Source organism: Ips typographus, linkage group LG8 (genome assembly GCF_016097725.1).
Source record: "Ips typographus isolate SLU linkage group LG8, UJ_Ityp_2.0, whole genome shotgun sequence".
In the NCBI taxonomy this organism is placed as follows: Eukaryota; Metazoa; Arthropoda; class Insecta; order Coleoptera; family Curculionidae; genus Ips; species Ips typographus.
Window position 1 is genome coordinate 6,075,755 of NC_138429.1, and position 18,989 is coordinate 6,094,743.

At 32.0% G+C, this 18,989-nt stretch overlaps 1 protein-coding gene across 13 annotated transcripts in view; it reads left to right on the forward strand.

Annotated features, from left to right (window-relative positions):
- Window positions 1-18,989, forward strand: part of dnc (phosphodiesterase dunce) — a 341,190-nt gene that overhangs the window by 249,065 nt on the left and 73,136 nt on the right. Inside the window, exon 1 of one of the 13 annotated variants that reach the window (XM_081985120.1) lies at window positions 9,035-9,722. The exons of the other annotated variants lie outside the window; for them this stretch is intronic. Coding sequence (XP_081841246.1) covers window positions 9,571-9,722 — 152 coding nt within the window. The 5' untranslated portion in view covers window positions 9,035-9,570. Of the gene's footprint in view, window positions 1-9,034; window positions 9,723-18,989 lie in introns of those variants that run through there. 13 annotated transcript variants of the gene reach the window in all.

Below are 18,989 nucleotides of genomic sequence, written 5' to 3' on the forward strand. Positions count from 1 at the left end.
TTTCATGCACACCTTGTATATTTATTTTTAATAATAATAATAAACAATCTTTATTTCATTACGAAATGGGCTATCGACCGAAATGGTCTTTCTGCCTTATTTTTATTTAGCGACACTTCCATTGATGAATTTAGCAGTTCTTTACAAACATTTTTGCTCTCTTCTAAATTTTTCGCAACTTTCACATATTCTGAGTTATTTAGCAAATACTGGTTTGAAGCAACAAATTTTCAAATCAGTTTAAATTGTGGTTTGAAAATTGAGCACCCTGTAACTCGGTTATTTTTGGGAGTTCACAAAGGTTGAACCACTCAAATCAATCCCTTTGAGCTCCTCTTTCCAATGGTGTAAAGTAAAAATTTCTATCTGAAATATTGCTTACAGGGTGGCCAAAAAATCTGAATCACTATACTTTGCATGCACCCCCTGTATAGTAGCAGCACTAACGGACTGTGAAGCTTCTAGGGATGAGTTTAGCTCTTCTTTACCAACATTTTTGGTCTTTTCCAAATTTTTCGTAACTTTCACCGTTTTTGAATTATTTAGCAAAAACTGGTTTGATGCAACGAATTTTCAAATCAGTTGAAACTGTGGTTTGAAATTTGAGCACCCTGTAACTCGGTTATTTATGGGAGTTCAGGGTGGTTCAACCACTTGAAATAACCGTTTTGAGCTCCTCTTTTCAGCGGAGTAGAGTAAAAAATTCTATCTTAAAAATGGCGTACACGGTGACAAAAACAGTGAACTACCATACTTTTCGTGCAAATCCTGAAGCAAAAACGGTGCTGCAAACTTACGGTGTTAAGTTAAGAAGTTGATTAGGAACATTTTTGGTCTCTTGCAATTTTTTTGTAAGTTTTACCGTTTTCGAGTTATTTTAGGGCAACAACTATTTTAATCAGTTGAAATTGTAGTCTGAAATTTAAACACGATTTAAAGGATAGTCAGTATGAAAATCGCATTTAAAACCCATTTGGAGTAAGAAAATGATTTTGTTAGGTACATATTTGAAATCCTTATTAAATTTCCTATTTAATAACTTGAAAAAACATTACAAAATTTGGTACAGTCAGGAAGAAAAGCGCTGTCAAAGTTTGAATTGCCAGAAACATAGTTTCACACAGTCACAAAGAACCGTCAGGAACACAACCGCCTGTAAAACCCACTTGCAGTAAGAAAATTACTTTTCTAAGTACATTTTTGGAATCCTCATTAAATTTCCTATTTAATAACTTAAAAAAACACTACAAAATTTGGTACAGTCAGGGAGAAAAGCGGTGTCCAAGTTTGAATTGCCTGAAACACAGTTTCACACAGTCACAAAGAACCGTCAGGAACACAACCGCCTGTAAAACCCACTTGGAGTAAGAAAATGACTCTTTTAAGCACATTTTTGGAATCCTCATTAAATTTCCTATTTAATTACCCGAAAATAACTACAAAATTTGGTACAGTCAAGAAGATAAGCGGTGTCAAAGTTTGAATTGCCAGAAACACAGTTTTACACAGTCAGAAAGAACCGTCAGGAACACAACCGCCTGTAAAACCCACTTGGAGTAAGAAAATGACTCTTTTAAGCACATTTTTGGAATCCTCATTAAATTTCCTATATAATTATCTGAAAAGTACTACAAAATTTGGTACAGTCAGGAAGAAAAGCGGTGTCAAAGTTTGAATTGCCAGAAACACAGTTTCACACAGTCACAAAGAACCGTCAGGAACACAACCGCCTGTAAAACCCACTTGGAGTAAGAAAATTACTCTTCTGAGCACATTTTTGGAATCCTCATTAAATTTCCTATTTAATTACCTGAAAATAACTACAAAATTTGGTACAGTCAGGAAGAAAAGCGGTGTCAAAGTTTGAATTGCCAGAAACACAGTTTCACACAGTCACAAAGAACCGTCAGGAACGCAACCGCCTGTAAAATCCACTTGGAGTAAGAAAATGACTCTTTTAAGCACATTTTTGGAATCCTCATGAAATTTCCTATTTAATTACCTGAAAATAACTACAAAATTTGGTAGTCAGGAAGAAAAGCGCTGTCAAAGTTTGAGTTGCCAGAAACAGTTTCACACAGTCACAAAGAACCGTCAGGAACACAACCGCCTGTAAAACCCACTTGGAGTAAGAAAATTACTCTTCTAAGCACATTTTTGGAATCCTCATTAAATTTCCTATTTAATTACCTGACAAAATACTACAAAATTTGGTACATTCAGGAAGAAAAGCGGTGTCAAAATTTGAACTGCCAGAAACACATTATTTATATTTTACCAATCACTACTAATTTGTAAGCCAAAATGTCTTCTCCGCTCAACCAAATTTGTAGGTAGGTGATTAAATTGTAAGCAATTGATGTGTTAGCCCATAAATGAGAATTAACTTGGTGATCGATGACAGAAACTGAGATAATTAAAGTTAAACATACCGTGTATGTCACGAATGGCTATCCCCTTTGACCGTTTCAACTCCTGTTTGCTCAGCTCAGAGTAAACTTTACTAAATCAGCTTGCTTTCTAATATGCGCTAACTAACAGGACTTTGATATATTAAGAAGATTATAATTTTGAAATTAACCCAATTTTCCGCAAGTGCATCGTTCGATTCCTCGTTGCTTTCGCTGATATTCTAATCGTCTTTATGTAGGATAAACATTGTTTGCGGACCATAATGTCTATATTTCTGGTATTACCTGAGACGACTCGGCAAGCAATTTAGCAAATGCAAGAGGCTCCAATTTCCTCTGCGAGTTTCACAATAATACTGTATTTATAAAGAAAATTTTATTAACTTTCGCGAATCAGCTCAGGAATCGGCTCTATTTGATGGAAAGTTTTTCCTCTATATTTTCTAAATTTTGCAATAATATTACCGGCTCTATCTAGGCTAATGGTGGGGCATAAAATGTTATGTTTTAGTTTTACTTTCAGATCCGTAATGAATTTTGAGCAAAAGAGCAATTTGCCTTTGTTCTATGCAACTTTCATTTTGGTTTTATACTGCCAGTTATTACAACCTGACCTTGTTATTTTAGTTCTCAATATGGTACACAACTCAATGAATATTACAATTTTTTTATTACTGGTAAATCGTTGCACTGATTCCCATAAAAGTCATTATTAGATATTCAAACTTTCTTCTAGAGAAAATATATGGAAAGTTGTATACATATTGTCTTTAAAGTTTCAATTATTTGCAATATTTTTTTTCCAAAGATTTTGTAAATTATGTCTTATAGCAGATGTAGAAGTTTGGTTCCATTTCTAAGTTATGGTCCATCTTCAACGTCCTTTTTTCTAAATTCACCAGAAGGTTTTTTGTATGTCTATCCTTCTGACTTTCTTGACATTCTCTTTAGAGTATTTTGATGGTTAATTTCAACATTTTCAACAAGTTCCTATAAAACCCACTTAGTGTGAAAAAATGATTGTTTTAAAGACATTTTTGAAATCCTCCCATTAAATTTCCCATCCAATAACTTGAAAAACACTACAAAATTTGGCGGTGTCAAAATTTGAAGTGTCAGACACACTTTGAAAGAACACTCAGTGAGAGAATTGCCTGTAAAACCCACTTGGTGTGACAAAATGACTGTTTTAAGCACCTTTTCGAAATCTTCATTAAATTTCTCATCCAATAACATAAAAAACACTACAAAATTTGGTACAGTCAGGGAGAACAGTAGTGTCAAAGTTTGATTTGACAGAAATATAGTTTGAAAGAACAGTCAGAGACAAATCGCCTAAAACCCACTTGGAATGGGAAAATGACTGTTTTAAACACATTTTTGGAACCCTCATTAAATTTCCCATCCAATAACTTGAAAAACACTACAAAATTTGGTACAGTCAGGGAGAAAAGCGGTGTTAAAGTTTGAAGTGTCAGACACACTTTGAAAGAACACTCAGTGAGAGAATTGCCTGTAAAATTTACTTGGTGTGACAAAATGATTGTTTTAAGCACATTTTTGAAACCCTCATTAAATTTCCCATCCAATAACTTGAAAAACACTGCAAAATTTGGTACAGTCAGGTAGAAAAGCGGTGTCAAGTTTTAAACTGACAGAAACACTCACTTTGAAAGGACAATCAGGAACATAATCCCCTGAAAACCCACTTGAAGTGAGAAAATTACTGTTTTAAGCACATTTTTGAAATCTTGATTGAATTTCCCATCCAGCAACCTGAAAACACTTTTTAAACTAAAAACCAAGACAGTTTTTTTGAGCTAAATTGAATGGAAAATCCAAAATTGATTATATGAAAAATCAGTGGAGTACTAGTTTTTTCTTTAAAACATTAGTTCATATGCAAAGTAGCATTACTTTTTGATGTAAAATACGCTGTTAAAATTACACAGGTGCAATTCGAGACACCCTGTATATTTGTGATACTCCAGGCTTGCCTAAATCTTGCATTTAAAAAAAATTGTACACACAGTCATATTCAGAAAAGGTTGTTAAAAAAGTTTTAAGTATCACAAGATTTTGTCGTACTTGCTTAAATTGATTTCAGATTAAGTAGGTAATTCAATTAATTGCAAAAACATCTTCAATAAGTAGTATGTTTTTTCCAAAATCATTTCATGAGGCTGAAGGAGAAGAATATTCTTCACACGTAGAGCACAAAAATCAAGTTAAAGCACAATTCCATTGTTTTTCAGAGGTTGTTTTTTCATGGTATAATTGCCACAAATCTTCTAGTTTAACAAAATTCATTTCGTTCAAAGACCACTCTGTTTCTGGCATTCTTTTGAGAGCATTCTACTCAAACTTATTTGGTTACTGAAGAAATACGTTTTTTGGGCTACTGAATAATAATCCAACAATGTTTTGCTATATGTTTGGGCTTCTACAGAATGCTACTCCATCCAGCAAGGATAAAACAAATAATTTTTATTAAATTCTTAACAATCTCGTGCTATGTTCCATAAAATGAAACTCTATCCCACCTCTAGCTAAACCAAACAATAGCGTTTTGTGTTATTAAAGTTTTGTTCTATTCTTAACTCCCAAGCCAAGCCGAGAATTTTAGTAATTCATATCCAATTATCTAATTTTTGCTGGTTGAAGCAAGATATAAAAATACGTTTTTGATTCGGACGTAATAAAAAGCTTTAAACATCTGCTTTAGCTATTTATAGTAATAATTGTTAAAAGCGCTGGATTAAAATCTCCGGGGGTTTTAAGCAGAGAAAAAGTTCCACTAATCGTGCATTTTCTCGTTTTAGTCGCTTTTAAATAATTTAAATGGTCCAATTTGTTCTCAAAGAAACTATGTAGGCTGCTGTTTGCTGTTTACCAGAACGAGCTGCAACAGACAATCGCACTCTTCCTATTATTTATTTTATTCCGGGTCAACTGCACTGTAAAGCGACTATCAAGCTTTTAGTCGCAGTTGTAAATGGCGTTTTTGCTCTTATTACATAAACAATAATAATTACAACAGGAAGCTATAAAGCGTTAAATGTTTGTCTGTGGACAAGTGGACAACGTTAATTCGTTTTGTAGTTCGGTAGTAAAGTTTCCTTTATTTCTCCAATACACAATAGTGTATTGGACATATTAATTAAAACTGCCATCTGGAAATGAACCAACTTTTCGACCACTCATCTGGGATTGGGAATTGATTTAAGTTTAAACTTTAAACACATTCACAGTTGTGCATGGTTTTAGAATGAAAATATTTACACAACATTAAAACTATTTTATTGAGATTTGTTATATGGGTGCAGCTAAACTTTTTTACCTTCAACCCAAAGCTTATTTAGTTAAAAAACCTCAGCAGTATATAATACATCCTTTAAATCCCTTCCGGGAAAAAATGTAGCCTTTAAAGGCCTGTCGATATTTCAAAGAGTTTCCGTCGGTCTAAAGTTGAGCCTTGTTAAAGAAAAGCAGAAATGAAATCCGCAAAGCCGCAGAGTTAATATTTTTTCCGGAAGACAGCCAAAGGCTTTTTAGTTTACTTAAATTTAAAAGAACCAGTCAAAAAGTCGGTTTTACAAATTTCAAAGACTCAATATTGGAAATTGTCAAATTTGATGATAATTCACTTACTGGTTCATTTGCAATCATTATAGTCATATTTAAAATGAAAACGTTGAAAAAACAGTCAAACTTCCTGAAAATAGATTTACCGGAGAGTTTGCAGTTATTCTAGTCAATTTTCAATTTCAAAACTGTGAAAAACAGGCACAATTTATGAGAATTGACTTACTGGCCCATTTTGCAATTATTTTAAGCAATTTTTAAAATCAAAACGTTGAAAAAACAGTCAAACTTCCTGAAAATAGATTTTTCGGAGAGTTTGAAGTTATTCTAGTCAATTTTCAATGTCAAAGCTTTGAAAAAAACAGGTACAATTCATGAAAATTGACTTCTGGACCATTTGGAGTCATTCTAGTCAATTTTCAAAGTAAAAACGTTGAAAACAGTAAAATGTTATGAAAGTTGGCTTAGACAAGGCTTAATTGCGGTTACTCTAGTCAATTTTCAAAGTCAGAATGTTAAAAAATATTCAATTATTATCAAACACTGTTTTTACCTGCTATTTCAAGTAATTCTAGTCAAAAGTTTCAAAGACAAACTATTGGAAAATGGTTAAATTTAATGATAATTGAATTGACTGGTCCATTTGCAATCATTTTACTCAATTTTCTTGATCAAATCGTTGAAAAACAGTTAAATTTCCTGTAAATACATTTATCAGACTAAACTATTTATGAAAACACGTGTTATTCCTATAAATTTTGTTTGAGATTAGAAGGAAAAAATTCCTTTCTTTCTGTAACCTTCTGTAACTCGGTTATTAGTAAAAATTTGGCAAAAGTGAAAATTCGTAGAGAAACAAAATTCTTTACAATGCAACTAAAGTGCTGTTGTATCCTAGATTACTCCTGAAGACAGATATTTGCGATCAAAATTTGATTGAATGAATAATGCCCAAATAATAATCAAGAGAATTTAAACTATCTTATATCAATGGGAGTCACTGATCAAAATTCAGCCAAAAAACTAACAATTTTACAATTAACGTTAGTACAATTTTGTAATTAAAAGAAATTGTGTTAGCAAACTGTTTTGTGAATCTCAAAATATTATTATATCCAGCATTTAAACTGATAAAATTCATTAATAAGACAAGGCAATTTGAATTAATTCATTGCTTCATTAATATATCTCATACAAAATGCATTTAAAGGTTGCTAAAACTAGCATTTAAACGCTCACATTTTATTGTCAATTTTAAATTATTCCAATAGAATTATTAAATTTGGTTAATGTCAAAGTTGGCTTAATTATGCTCCTGCTCGATTTATTACCAAGCAAATTGTTAATAAAAAAAATAGAAAAAAAAAACATTTTAAAATCATGAAATATTTTATAATAACTTATTATATATTATTATAAGACCCAGTACTTTCAGTTCAGAATAACTTTATTCTAAGGATAATATCTAAGGAAACCGTGAAATCAGACGCTGCTATTGGTCAATTCCGTCATTTCTATAGAAATTATGCTAAGAATAAATTTATTCGGAGGTGAAAGTACCGGCCCTAAGTAGTTTAAATAAATCTTTAAACTAATTTTACTGCATGAATTATTATTAAAAATATGTTCTATTTAAAATGTCTTTAGTTATTGGTTTAATTGCGGCATTTAAGAATTTTTTGTTGACGAGAGGACACGTGGACATTTCAGTTTATGTGGATCAATTGATTGGAATTGGTTGGTTTTTCTGTGGGAAATAACCATATGGGTCAACAGAAATAGGTTCAGAACGTTTGCCCTTTTGTTTTTTTTATTCTAGTGAAATTTTTCCTCGTTTACCGGTCAATTTTTTATGCATTGTTATTTTTGAACTTGAATAACTGCGTTGTTTCACTTACAAGGTATGAACTTTATTGCGTTGATGGATAGCTAATGAAATGGGCTTTCCAAAAATGGTGCCCCATGGGTTGATAGCTTAAACGGTTTGGCCGCTAGGGGGCATCAAAGTTGACCAATGTTTTCTGGTTCAACTTTTATGGACTGTTTTATCTCAACCTGAATAACTGTCTTGTTTGACTGACAAATTATAGACTTTTATACGTTCATGGATAGCTAATTAAATGGGCTTTCCAAAAATGGGTCTCCATGGGTTGATAGCTTGAACGGCTTGGGCGCTAGGGGGCATCAAAGTTGACCAATATTTTCTGTGTCAACTTTCATGCACTGTTTTGTTTGAACCTGAATAACTACTCTAATTGACTGACAAGGTATGAATTTTAATACGTCCATGGATAGCTAATGAAATTGGCTTTCCAAAAATGGGTTTACATGGGTTGATAGCTCGAATGGTTTGGTCGCTAGGAGGCTTCAAAATTGACCAATGTTTTCTGTATCAACTTTCATGCACTGTTTTGTTTGAACCTGAATAACTACTCTAATTGACTGACAAGGTATGAATTTTAATACGTCCATGGATAGCTAATGAAATGGGCTTTCCAAAAGTGAGTCTTCATGGGTTGATAGCTTATATGGTTTGGCCGCTAGGGGGCTTCAAAATTGATCAATGTTTCAGTTATGTGTCAACTTTTATGCACTGTTTTGTTTGAGCCTGAATAACTCTCTGGTTTAATATTTAATAAACGCTTACTGATGTGTTAATTTAAATTTTCAATTATTAGAATCGTGAATATTTTATTGATGTTTACGCACCAACAAATATAAAACTTTTTAATTTGCATAACGTTAAAATAACTCTTTTAAATTCATTTATCAGCTCTGCCTGAAAGTGTTCATTCACTAATTTATGATGAAGATAACTGAAATTAAATCGTAATTGATATAAAAAGATATCATTTAAACAGAGATAATAATTTTGGTTTGGTGTAACGTTATGCTAGTAAATTAGTGTTGGCATGTTTTTAAAAATATGACGTCAGTATTTAATTGGAACAGTGCACCTTTGTGAACTATTTGAGTGACGGAACAAAATTAATGACAGTTGAAATGTGCCAACGGAGAATCCGCATAATTTCAATTATCCACGCTTTATAGCAGGATCACATTGTTTTACGGTCTGACAATGTTTTCACTATTTTCTAGGAAAAGTGCGTGGAAAAACGTAATCGAAGTCCCGTGAAACTGTCGCCAATGTGACTGAAACAAATCCAACAAAAATGTGTTGAATTGTGTAATATTGGACCAACTGAGCCTACGTGATTATATTTTTTTATTTATGTGTCAGCCTGTTCAAAAACTGATTCAGTTTCAAACTAAAAATGTGCCAGAAATATAGTGGGATCATTTCTAAAACTAGAGTGAATTGAGGATATATTCAGTTTAAGTGTGTAAATCAGTGTGAAACCTGTTTAAAACGGAATCTAACCGTCTAAAAAATGTTCTGACCACCCAGTATGAACCCTTACTAACCGTCATCCTGGCCTCGGACGCTAAAACCGCCGTAAAAGGGCTATCCTCTCGTTCCCCATCCAAATCGCCTCCACTATCACCCCCTCTAGCTCCGAGGGGTTCGTTGTCACGCAATTCTCTGGGCAACTGCTCCAGCCCTTCGTTGCTCATGGCGGCAGTTGCCACCCCTTCAGGAGCCACCCCAGAAACTCGTCCTCCTCCTCTACCAAGAACATTCTCCACGTCAATTTTGAGGATTAAGAATCGGAAGAGTTTCTGGGATAAATTTTGGAACGAGAGGAACTCGAGAAGATATGACGCGTAAGTTGTTTGTTCAACCTTTAATTTAAAAAAAAAATTGTTAAGTAAGTGTTAGTCCTAGAATATTGTTCTCAAAATCTCCTAAAGAGTTGGAAGAAGTAGAGTAGGTAAAGGCACTTTAAAAAAGTAATTTTAACCGTATAAACTGGCTTAAAATGATAATATCCTTCTGAAGCAAACTAATGACTGAGCAAACTAACTAAAGTTTGATTTAAATTATTTAAGTATAACTTTGAAGATAGCTCAGGTATTCTAAAAATTTTCTGATTTTATAGACTAGATAAAGCCTATTTTAAGTTATAACTTTGGAAACAAACTTTGTAATGCCAAAACCTTCTGAAGATAAAAATTTCAAGAATAAACTGTCTTTAGTTTGATTTAAATTATTTAAGTATAACTTTGAAGATAACTCAAGTGTTCTAAAAACATCTTTAAAAGTGGTATTAATAGCTAATAGCATTTTCTAAAGATATCGTCTATGTAAATTCGGCAAATAAACAGTTATTTAAGCCATTTTACAGACTACTTAGTAGAATTCACTTTCTATTAGAAGAACATTTTGCATATGTTTTTAATATACATATACAAAAGTTGTTCTTCACTCAACTGACACCAAACACAATTTAGCTCAGAATTTGGGTATTTGGGCAATTACGGACCTGATATTTTGCTCTGGAACCAGTAAGACCAACCAAAAAACCAGGATAGTAATGGAACATTTTTAAGAGAAATCCTGGTTTCAGTTACATTGAGGTAACCAAACAGAAATTGACTGAAAACACACTCAACTGACATGAAACACTATTTGGCTCGTAATTTGAGTATTTGAGCAGTTACGGTACTGCAATTGTCACTTAGGTTAATAAATTTAATATAAAAACCAGGACCGTACTAATATTTTTCGAAAAAATCGTGGTTTCAGTTAAACTGAGATAACAAAACAGAAATTGACTGAAAAGACATGAAGCATTATTTGGAACGTAATTTGGGTATTTGGGCAGTTACGGACCTGCAATTTTCACTGAGTTTAATAAATTTAATGTAAAAACCAGGACCGTACTATAACATTTTTCGAAAAAGTCCTGGTTTCAGTTAAACTGAGATAACCAAACCGAAATTGACTGAAAACACACTCAACTGACATGAAACACAATTTGAAACGTAATTTGGGTATTTGAGCAGTTACGGTACTGCAATTGTCACTGAGGTTAATAAATTTAATGTAAAAACTTGAACCGTACTATAATATTTTACGAAAAAATCCTGGTTTCAGTTAAACTGAGATGACCAAACAGAAATTGACTGAAAACATACTGAAAAGACATGAAGCACAATTTGGAACATAATTTGGGTATTTGGGTGGTAACGGTACTGCAATTTTCACTAAAGGTTAATAAATTTAATGTAAAAACCAGAACCGTACTATAATATTTTTCGAAAACATCCTGGTTTCAGTTAAACTGAGATAACCAAACTGAAATTGACTGAAAACACACACAAAAGACATGAAGCAAAATTTGGGTATTTGGGCAGTTACGGACCTGCAATTGTCACTGAGGTTAATAAATTTAATGTAAAAACCAGGACCGTACTACAACATATTTAGAAAAAATCCTGGTTTCAGTTAAACTGAGATAACCAAACAGAAATTGACTGAAAACACACTCAACTGACATGAAATACAATTTGGAACGTAATTTGGGTATTTGGGCAGTTACGGTACTGCAATTGTCACTGAGGTTAATAAATTTAATGTAAAAACCAGCACCGTACTATAATATTTTTCGAAAAAATCCTGGTTTCAGTTAAACTGAAATAACCAAACAGAAATTGACTGAAAAGACATGAAGCCCAATTTTGGCTCGTAATTTGGGTATTTGAGCAGACGATACTGCAATTTTCACTGAGGTTAATAAATTTAATGTAAAAACCAGGACCGTAGTATAATATTTTTCGAAAAAATCCTGGCTTTAGTTCAACTGAGATAACCAAACAGAAATTTACTGAAAACACACACAAAAGACATTAAGCTAAATTTGGGTATTTGGGTAATTACAGACCTGCAATTGTTACTGAGGTTAATAAATTTAATGTAAAAATCAGGACTGTACTCTATAAGATTTTTAGAAAAAATCCTGGCTTTAGTGAAACTGAGATAACCAAACAGAAATTGACTGAAAACACACTCGACTGACATGAGACGCAATTTGGAACGTAATTTGGGTATTTGGGCAGTTACGGACCTGAAATTTTCACTGAGGTTAATAAATTTAATGTAAAAACCAGAACCGTACTATAACATTTTTCGAAAAAATCCTGGTTTCAGTTAAACTGAGATAACCAAACCGAAATTGACTGAAAACACACTCAACTGATATGAAACACAATTTGAAACGTAATTTGGGTATTTGAGCTGTTACGGTACTGCAATTGTCACTGAGGTTAATAAATTTAATTTAAAAACCAGGACCGTACTACATTTTTAGAAAAAATCCTGGTTTCAGTTAAACTGAGATAACCAAACAGAAATTGACTGAAAATACACACAAACGACATGAAGCAAAATTTGGGTATTTAAGCAGTTACGGACCTGTAATTGTCACTGAGGTTAATAAATTTAATGTAAAAACCAGGACCGTACTACATTTTTAGAAAAAATCCTGGTTTCAGTTAAACTGAAATAACCAAACAGAAATTGACTGAAAATACACTCAAAAGCCATGAAGCACAATTTGGAACGTAATTTGGGTATTTAAGCAGTTACGGTCCTGCAATTTTCACTGTGGTGAATAAATTTAATACACAACAGAAGTTCCTTGATTATTTTGTATGTTTCAAATACATTTTTTAGGATTATTTACCATTACACACAAAATGTACAATTATTCGCACGCGTACACGTTACGCAAACACTCCACGTTTCTTTACTTTACGATATAGTTTATTTATACAGAAAATGCAGTTTACTATTATGGATTATTATATTTAGAAATTTAAAAAATCAATCACGTAGCGTTCTAAAAAATGTGTATGGAATTCTATTAATAAGTTTATGCTTAAAAGTCTGTGTCTAACATGTTTGAATCCTTAGTCACCGAATTCAGTGCTGGGAATAATTTAAATTATGTAATAGTTAATTTAATTAATAATTTGTTTTTTTAAGAGAAAAAAACTGGAAATCTTGACAACTGAAGAGTTTTCAACTCTTTGAAGTATTTTTTTCCTCGCATTTTCCATTAGGAAATGACTCTGGAAGTAAAAAGATTTTAAAATGTAAAATACACGTGGACTGATTTCATTTAACTAACTTTAAGAAGTCCTGGGTTATAATTAATACAGTTTTAAACTGTTGCAATAAAATTCGGAAAAGGTCAAACACTTGACAGCCACTGGCAATATAATAAATTAGTACTTTCAATTAAATGTTTGTTATTGTATTCATTAAAAATTTAAAACTTTTTTGTTTGAGGTCTAATAAATACCTACTTGTTACAACAAAATACAGTTTTCCTCTCTGTTGTAGTTTTTTTTTTTTTTTCAAACGTTATCCTACTAGTAGAAAATTTAATCCTGTTAACACATTATAAGACAATCTACGTTGTTCCAGGTCGGAAAAACAAAACAACCACTAAAACTGCCAAGCTTTGAGATAAAATAATTGCGTGTTTTTCCTCTACATGTTTTAAGCATTTGGCAGAGTTTTGTCCGACACAACTTGGCAAAATACGTGAAATATTTCGTTACTTAAAAATAAAATCCAACCCTTTTTTTCAGCTTTTAAATTTCTTATGTTTTTTCTACCTGAAAATCCACAGTAAAACAGAATCAAAGAAAGCAAACCACTTTTGATAAAACTTTAATTATGAAAGTTTAGTAATATTTCAGAGTCTCTAGCATAAATTTTAACCGCCATTTTCTCTCCTAGTGGATAAGTTTTGCATGGAGGCTCTGCTTGCCTCAATATTAACAAGCACCCGGCATTAATATAACGATCTGGGATAGAGCCGTGCACCATTATTTCTCGGCGGGAAGCAATTTCCTATTTACATGGAATTTGAAGCAGGGAGAAACGATTTCACAGCAGGACAAAACTGCCATTAGCATTTAAGAGTTTTTCAGTTGGCACTCAATACAGACATTTTGTTTTTAGTTGCTTTACGTTGCCAAATACAGCTTTCAATCCATAAATGAATTTTTGCAGTTAAACTTCTACTGGTAGAATTGATTATAAAGCATCTAATAAAGCTTTAATATGTGGAACAAACTGTTAATGAGCATGACAGTTAAAATCTATTGATTAGCTCGGTTACAAATAAAACTTCTATTTTAGCAAGTCGTGTACAAAACCATTTTTATGTTCAGATGTTCTGAATGACATTTATTTACTTTGAAAGTGTTTAAAACATCGCAGAGGTCAAACAAATAAATTGAATTATACAGCGAAAGGCAGGTTTATGGATGTTTTTGTTATTTTAGTAAATTTAATTGAAAAAAAAGTTTGGTTAGTTGGGAGTAGTTTTAGTTTTTACTTTTTAACGCCCGCAAAAGTCCAATATAAAGTGGCTCTTGGTTTTTTTGACTAAACGATTAATCGTAGAGCTTTGGGAGCAAAATTTTTATAAAAAAGGCTCAAAGAAAAGGGCTAGAAAATATTTTTAGTTTTGGGAAATGTCCACAAGAGGGCGTACTAACAACTAAATAGGAAAACACTTATAATTTCTTTAATTAATAATTTCTTTTCTACGTGAATTACAATTTAAATATTTATTCTTACTCAATTGATATGTCAAAGACAATGTTCAGATTTCAGTTTATTTAATATAACAAAAAACAAAGGTAAAAGTTAAAAAATGTAAATAAATCGCAGACTATTAAAATTAAGTATATGAGAAAATTGAGGTGTTTCGTAAAAGCTATCAGAAAAAAGAATAATACACAAGGTGTTCCATTAAAAAACGCGACATTTTTAAACTTGAATTAGTCAAAGTATATTTAAAAAAATTAAACGCCCTGTAGCATCTAATGCAAGTTTATCTGCATACATCTTTTTTGTTCTCCCTGTAGAACGATTGCACCAAATATGAGTATACTACCTATAGAAACAATGGCGATAAAGACATATTTCCATCATAGTAAAAACTAATATTTTTGTGAAAAAATTGAAATATTAGACAAGTTTTAAAAAAGTCTTAAAATTTTAAAGAGAATCTAAAAATGTGTTGTAATATAAGGGGTTCCATGTTTTTAACATTTTTTTTGTATTTCTCGATACAAATGAGATAATGAACTCTACCGTTGACACACCCTGTACAGCCTTTAAAAGAAAATTTAGATAGTCATAAGCATAATTTTGCTTTAACCTGTTTTGAGGAATTGCTAAAGAGAGAGAGTGGTTGATTATTATTTTTTGCATTTTAGAACTTTTTGTCTTGCACTAAATTGAAATATTAATTCAACTAATTTACTGACCAAATATATCAATTTGTAGCCCTTAAAAAACTAGATATTGACAATAAATCAATACTATAAAGAACAATTTTCAAAGCTTTTAATTAGCAAAAAGGTTTCTAACCTAATTGACTGTTGATGTCTCTTTTTTTAAATTCATTAAAGGTGATAATGTTGTAAAAGGGTTATTTTCGTTATGGTTGCTGTCCTGTTAATTAATTTTCAAGTCCCTGGTTTGTCATTATAACAGTATAGACGTATTATGTATATGAAGGTTAATGATAAGAATTATTTACGCTGTCTGTGCTTTTAAGCACCAAAAAGTGCAATATTTCAAATAAGACACTCTGTGTATTATTACGTCATTGGACTCAGCTCGTCATGGCCTATTTTGCGATTTACATACGTTTTTCATATTTGAATTGAGAAGAAAAAAATGTTGCTTATTGTTAAATACCAGCAAAAAATATGTTTTTAAAAATTTTTCTTAAATTTCTTATAGTATAAAAAAGGGTCAATAAAGCAGGATTTTCCATTTAATTGTCGTGTAATTTCACTCAAATTGTAATTTTGCATTTATAAAGCTGGATTGATATTACTCTAATACCAGATTTATTTCATTGTTTCACAAAAATGGTTCAGTTTTAATTAAAGTTGTACAAAAGAGTCGTGGAATTATTGGAATCCTCTAGCAACTGGTTATAGCCTGGATTTGTAGGATAAAATTGTTAGTAAACTCCGGTCTAATCCGCTTTTTCATATCAAAAGACTAGTAATTAAATTTTTGTTATTTGAGTCAAGATTAATTAACACATTTCATTGCTTTGGCATACATGATAGACCATTGTTCACCATCTGTGAGGTTTTTAGCTATTGTAAATACTTGCCAAGAGTTTGCAATGAAAAACGGAATTAATTAAATTGCAAATCTCGTTCGTGATGAAGTTATTAAGCGAGAGAACCGGCACGTGCCCTATCTGCAGATGATTTTCTAATGTCGAGTCAAAGTTTGCCTTTAAAACCAGGAAGGATCAAGTTCTCATGTTTTTGGGATCGAAGGGTTAGTAAGAAATTTAATAAGCTAAAATTTGCGGCTGCAAATTTTACGCTTTTACTTACAAAAAAAATAGTTTCACCTAAATATTTACTTAATTGTGTTTATCTACGTATATCAGAACCAGTACTTAAGTAGTACCGAAACCTACTTAACCAGAGCTGAGTGGTTTTTAAACATTGCGAATAGATGGCGATAGCAGTAACATCAGCACTAATTCGTGTTTTTTCACGGCAAAATCGTGGTTTTTGTTAGTGATAGTGAAGTACAGTTATTGATATTGAAAAGTTTTCGGTGTGGAACCTAATTTGGTCCATAAAATAAGTAAAAGTATCTTAAAATCTGGAATATACACGCTTTACCCTTCGCCATTGTCGCGAGAGCAAAATTTGTACTAGTATTCATCACAAGTGTTTTTTACTTGAAACTACAAGACTATGGTTTTGTGTGTAAAATATAACAAGTAATAGTAATTATTTTGAACATTTTTCACATTAAAAAATACACTTTTCATGAATATTATAGTTATTTATAAATACATTTTTTACTGGCAAATTACAAATACTGTGTTTCTGGTAGTTCAAATTTTGACACCACTTTTCACCCTGACTGTACCAAATTTTGTAGTGTTTTTTAAGGTTATTGGATACGAAATTTTATGAGAATTTCAAAAATGCGCTTAAAACAGTAATTTTATTACTCCAAGTGGGTTTTATAGGCAATTTTCTCCCTGACTGTCTTTTTAAATTGTGTTTGTCAGTTCAAACTTTATCACCGCTTTTCTCCCTGACTGTATTAAATTTTGTACTGTTTTTTGGGTTATTGAATAGGAAATTTAATGAGGATTTCAAAAATGTGCCTAAAACAGTAATTTTCTTACTCCAAGTGAGTTTTATAGGCGATTTTGTCTCTGACTGTCCTTTCAAACTGTGTTTCTGTCAGTTCAAATTTTGACACCGGTTTTCTCCCTGACTGTACAAAGTTTTGAAGTATTTTTTCAGGTTATTGAAAAGGAAATTTGATAATGATATCAAAACTGTGCTTTAAAAAGTAATTTTATTACACCAAGTGGTTTTACAGGCGATTTTGTCTCTGACTGCCCTTTTGAACTGTGTTTCTGTCAGTTCAAATTTTGACATCGCTTTTCTCCATGACCGTATCAAATTCTATAAATTTTTTTTTAATTACTGGATAGGAAATTTACCGACGATTCCAAAAATGGGCTTAAAACAGTCATTTTCCTACTCCAAGTGAGGTTTATAGGCCTTTTTTGTCTCTGACTGTCCTTTCGAACTGTGTTTCTGGCAGTTCCAACTTTGACACCGGTTTTCTTCCTGACTGTACAAAGTTTTGAAGTATTTTTTCAGGTTATTGGATAGGAAATTTAATGATGATATTAAAAATGTGCTTTAAAAAGTCATTTTATTACACCAAGTGGGTTTTACAGGCGATTTGTCTCTGTCCTTTTAAATTGTGTTTCTGGCAGTTCAAACTTTGATACTGCTTTTTCCCTGACTGTACCAAATCATGCAGTGTTTTTTCAAGTAATAGGATAGGAAATTTAATGAGGATTTCAAAAATGTGCTTAAAACAGTCACTTTTTCGCATTGCAGAAATTAATTAACATTAAGTATATAATAAAGCTTCAATTTCGAAGTTTATATGTGTAGAGCGAGAAAACTCATTTGCACCAACTTTTTTATGAGATGTTCAAGCGAAAAGAAAATAGGTGGGGAAAAGTAGCTTTACCGCACTAGTGTGGTAAAGTTACTTGTTGTGGTTGTTGTTGTTGGTAGGAAGAGTCCATGTATCTCTAATTTACTTCCTCTTTTCAATTGTTCCTTCTTGTTAAACTGGCTGTTCTTTGCCCAAGTATTTATTGGAAATTTTCTCTATTGTTGATTTTGATATAAAACTTAAAAAATCGATAAATAAAAAAAAGTTTTTAATATTCCGTAGAATACATTTTTGAAACTGCAGTTATTCACTGTTTTCCACACTTTCATCGCTAATTAATAAGTCTGTTCTCTAGTAATCAGAGAAATAGATACATCCATAGGGCTACCAGTCAGAAAAAGTCATAGTCACGTGAGCATTTAACAAATGATTGACATTGAGTTGGAAACCAGTCAACTAATTTTCCAAATATGTAAAAATTAACCTCTTTTGACAATAATCAGTATGTATAGTGATTCTTGTGGTCATCTGTTCGTAATAATATTTTAACAAAGCAAAAACTGATAAACATTTTAAAATTCCTCCTTGAATTGTAAAGAAAAAATCATGCACATGAATTTTCCAATCTCGTTTTGGTTCTCGTAGCAAATCGGAAGTAGTTGAAACTTGTCTTTCGACGCAAACCACATTTTTCGCTTATCCATTAACGTCAAGACTTGCATTTTTAATGCAACAGCGTCTGTCGAACTATTGTCAATAATAGAAAACAGATTACATCCGTTTTCCGCCAATTCGCTATCCGGTAATTATATTATGGCTCCTTCTGGTAATAATTACGTTTTCATAAATCAAAAGTTTATAGCACCTCCAGTGACAATAATTTAAAACGTATGTTAATTGTTTGTGCGATTGAAGTGAATTTGAATTTTATTTGTATTTGAAATAAAATTGTAATGGTTAAGTATTTCATTAGCCTTTAATAGTTTTTTCACCTTCTCGTTTCTACTGGTATGAAAGATCAGGGTTTTCCGCAACTGGAAATATGACAATAAAACTGGTACGTAGTGAAGAAGATTTTCCATAAATCC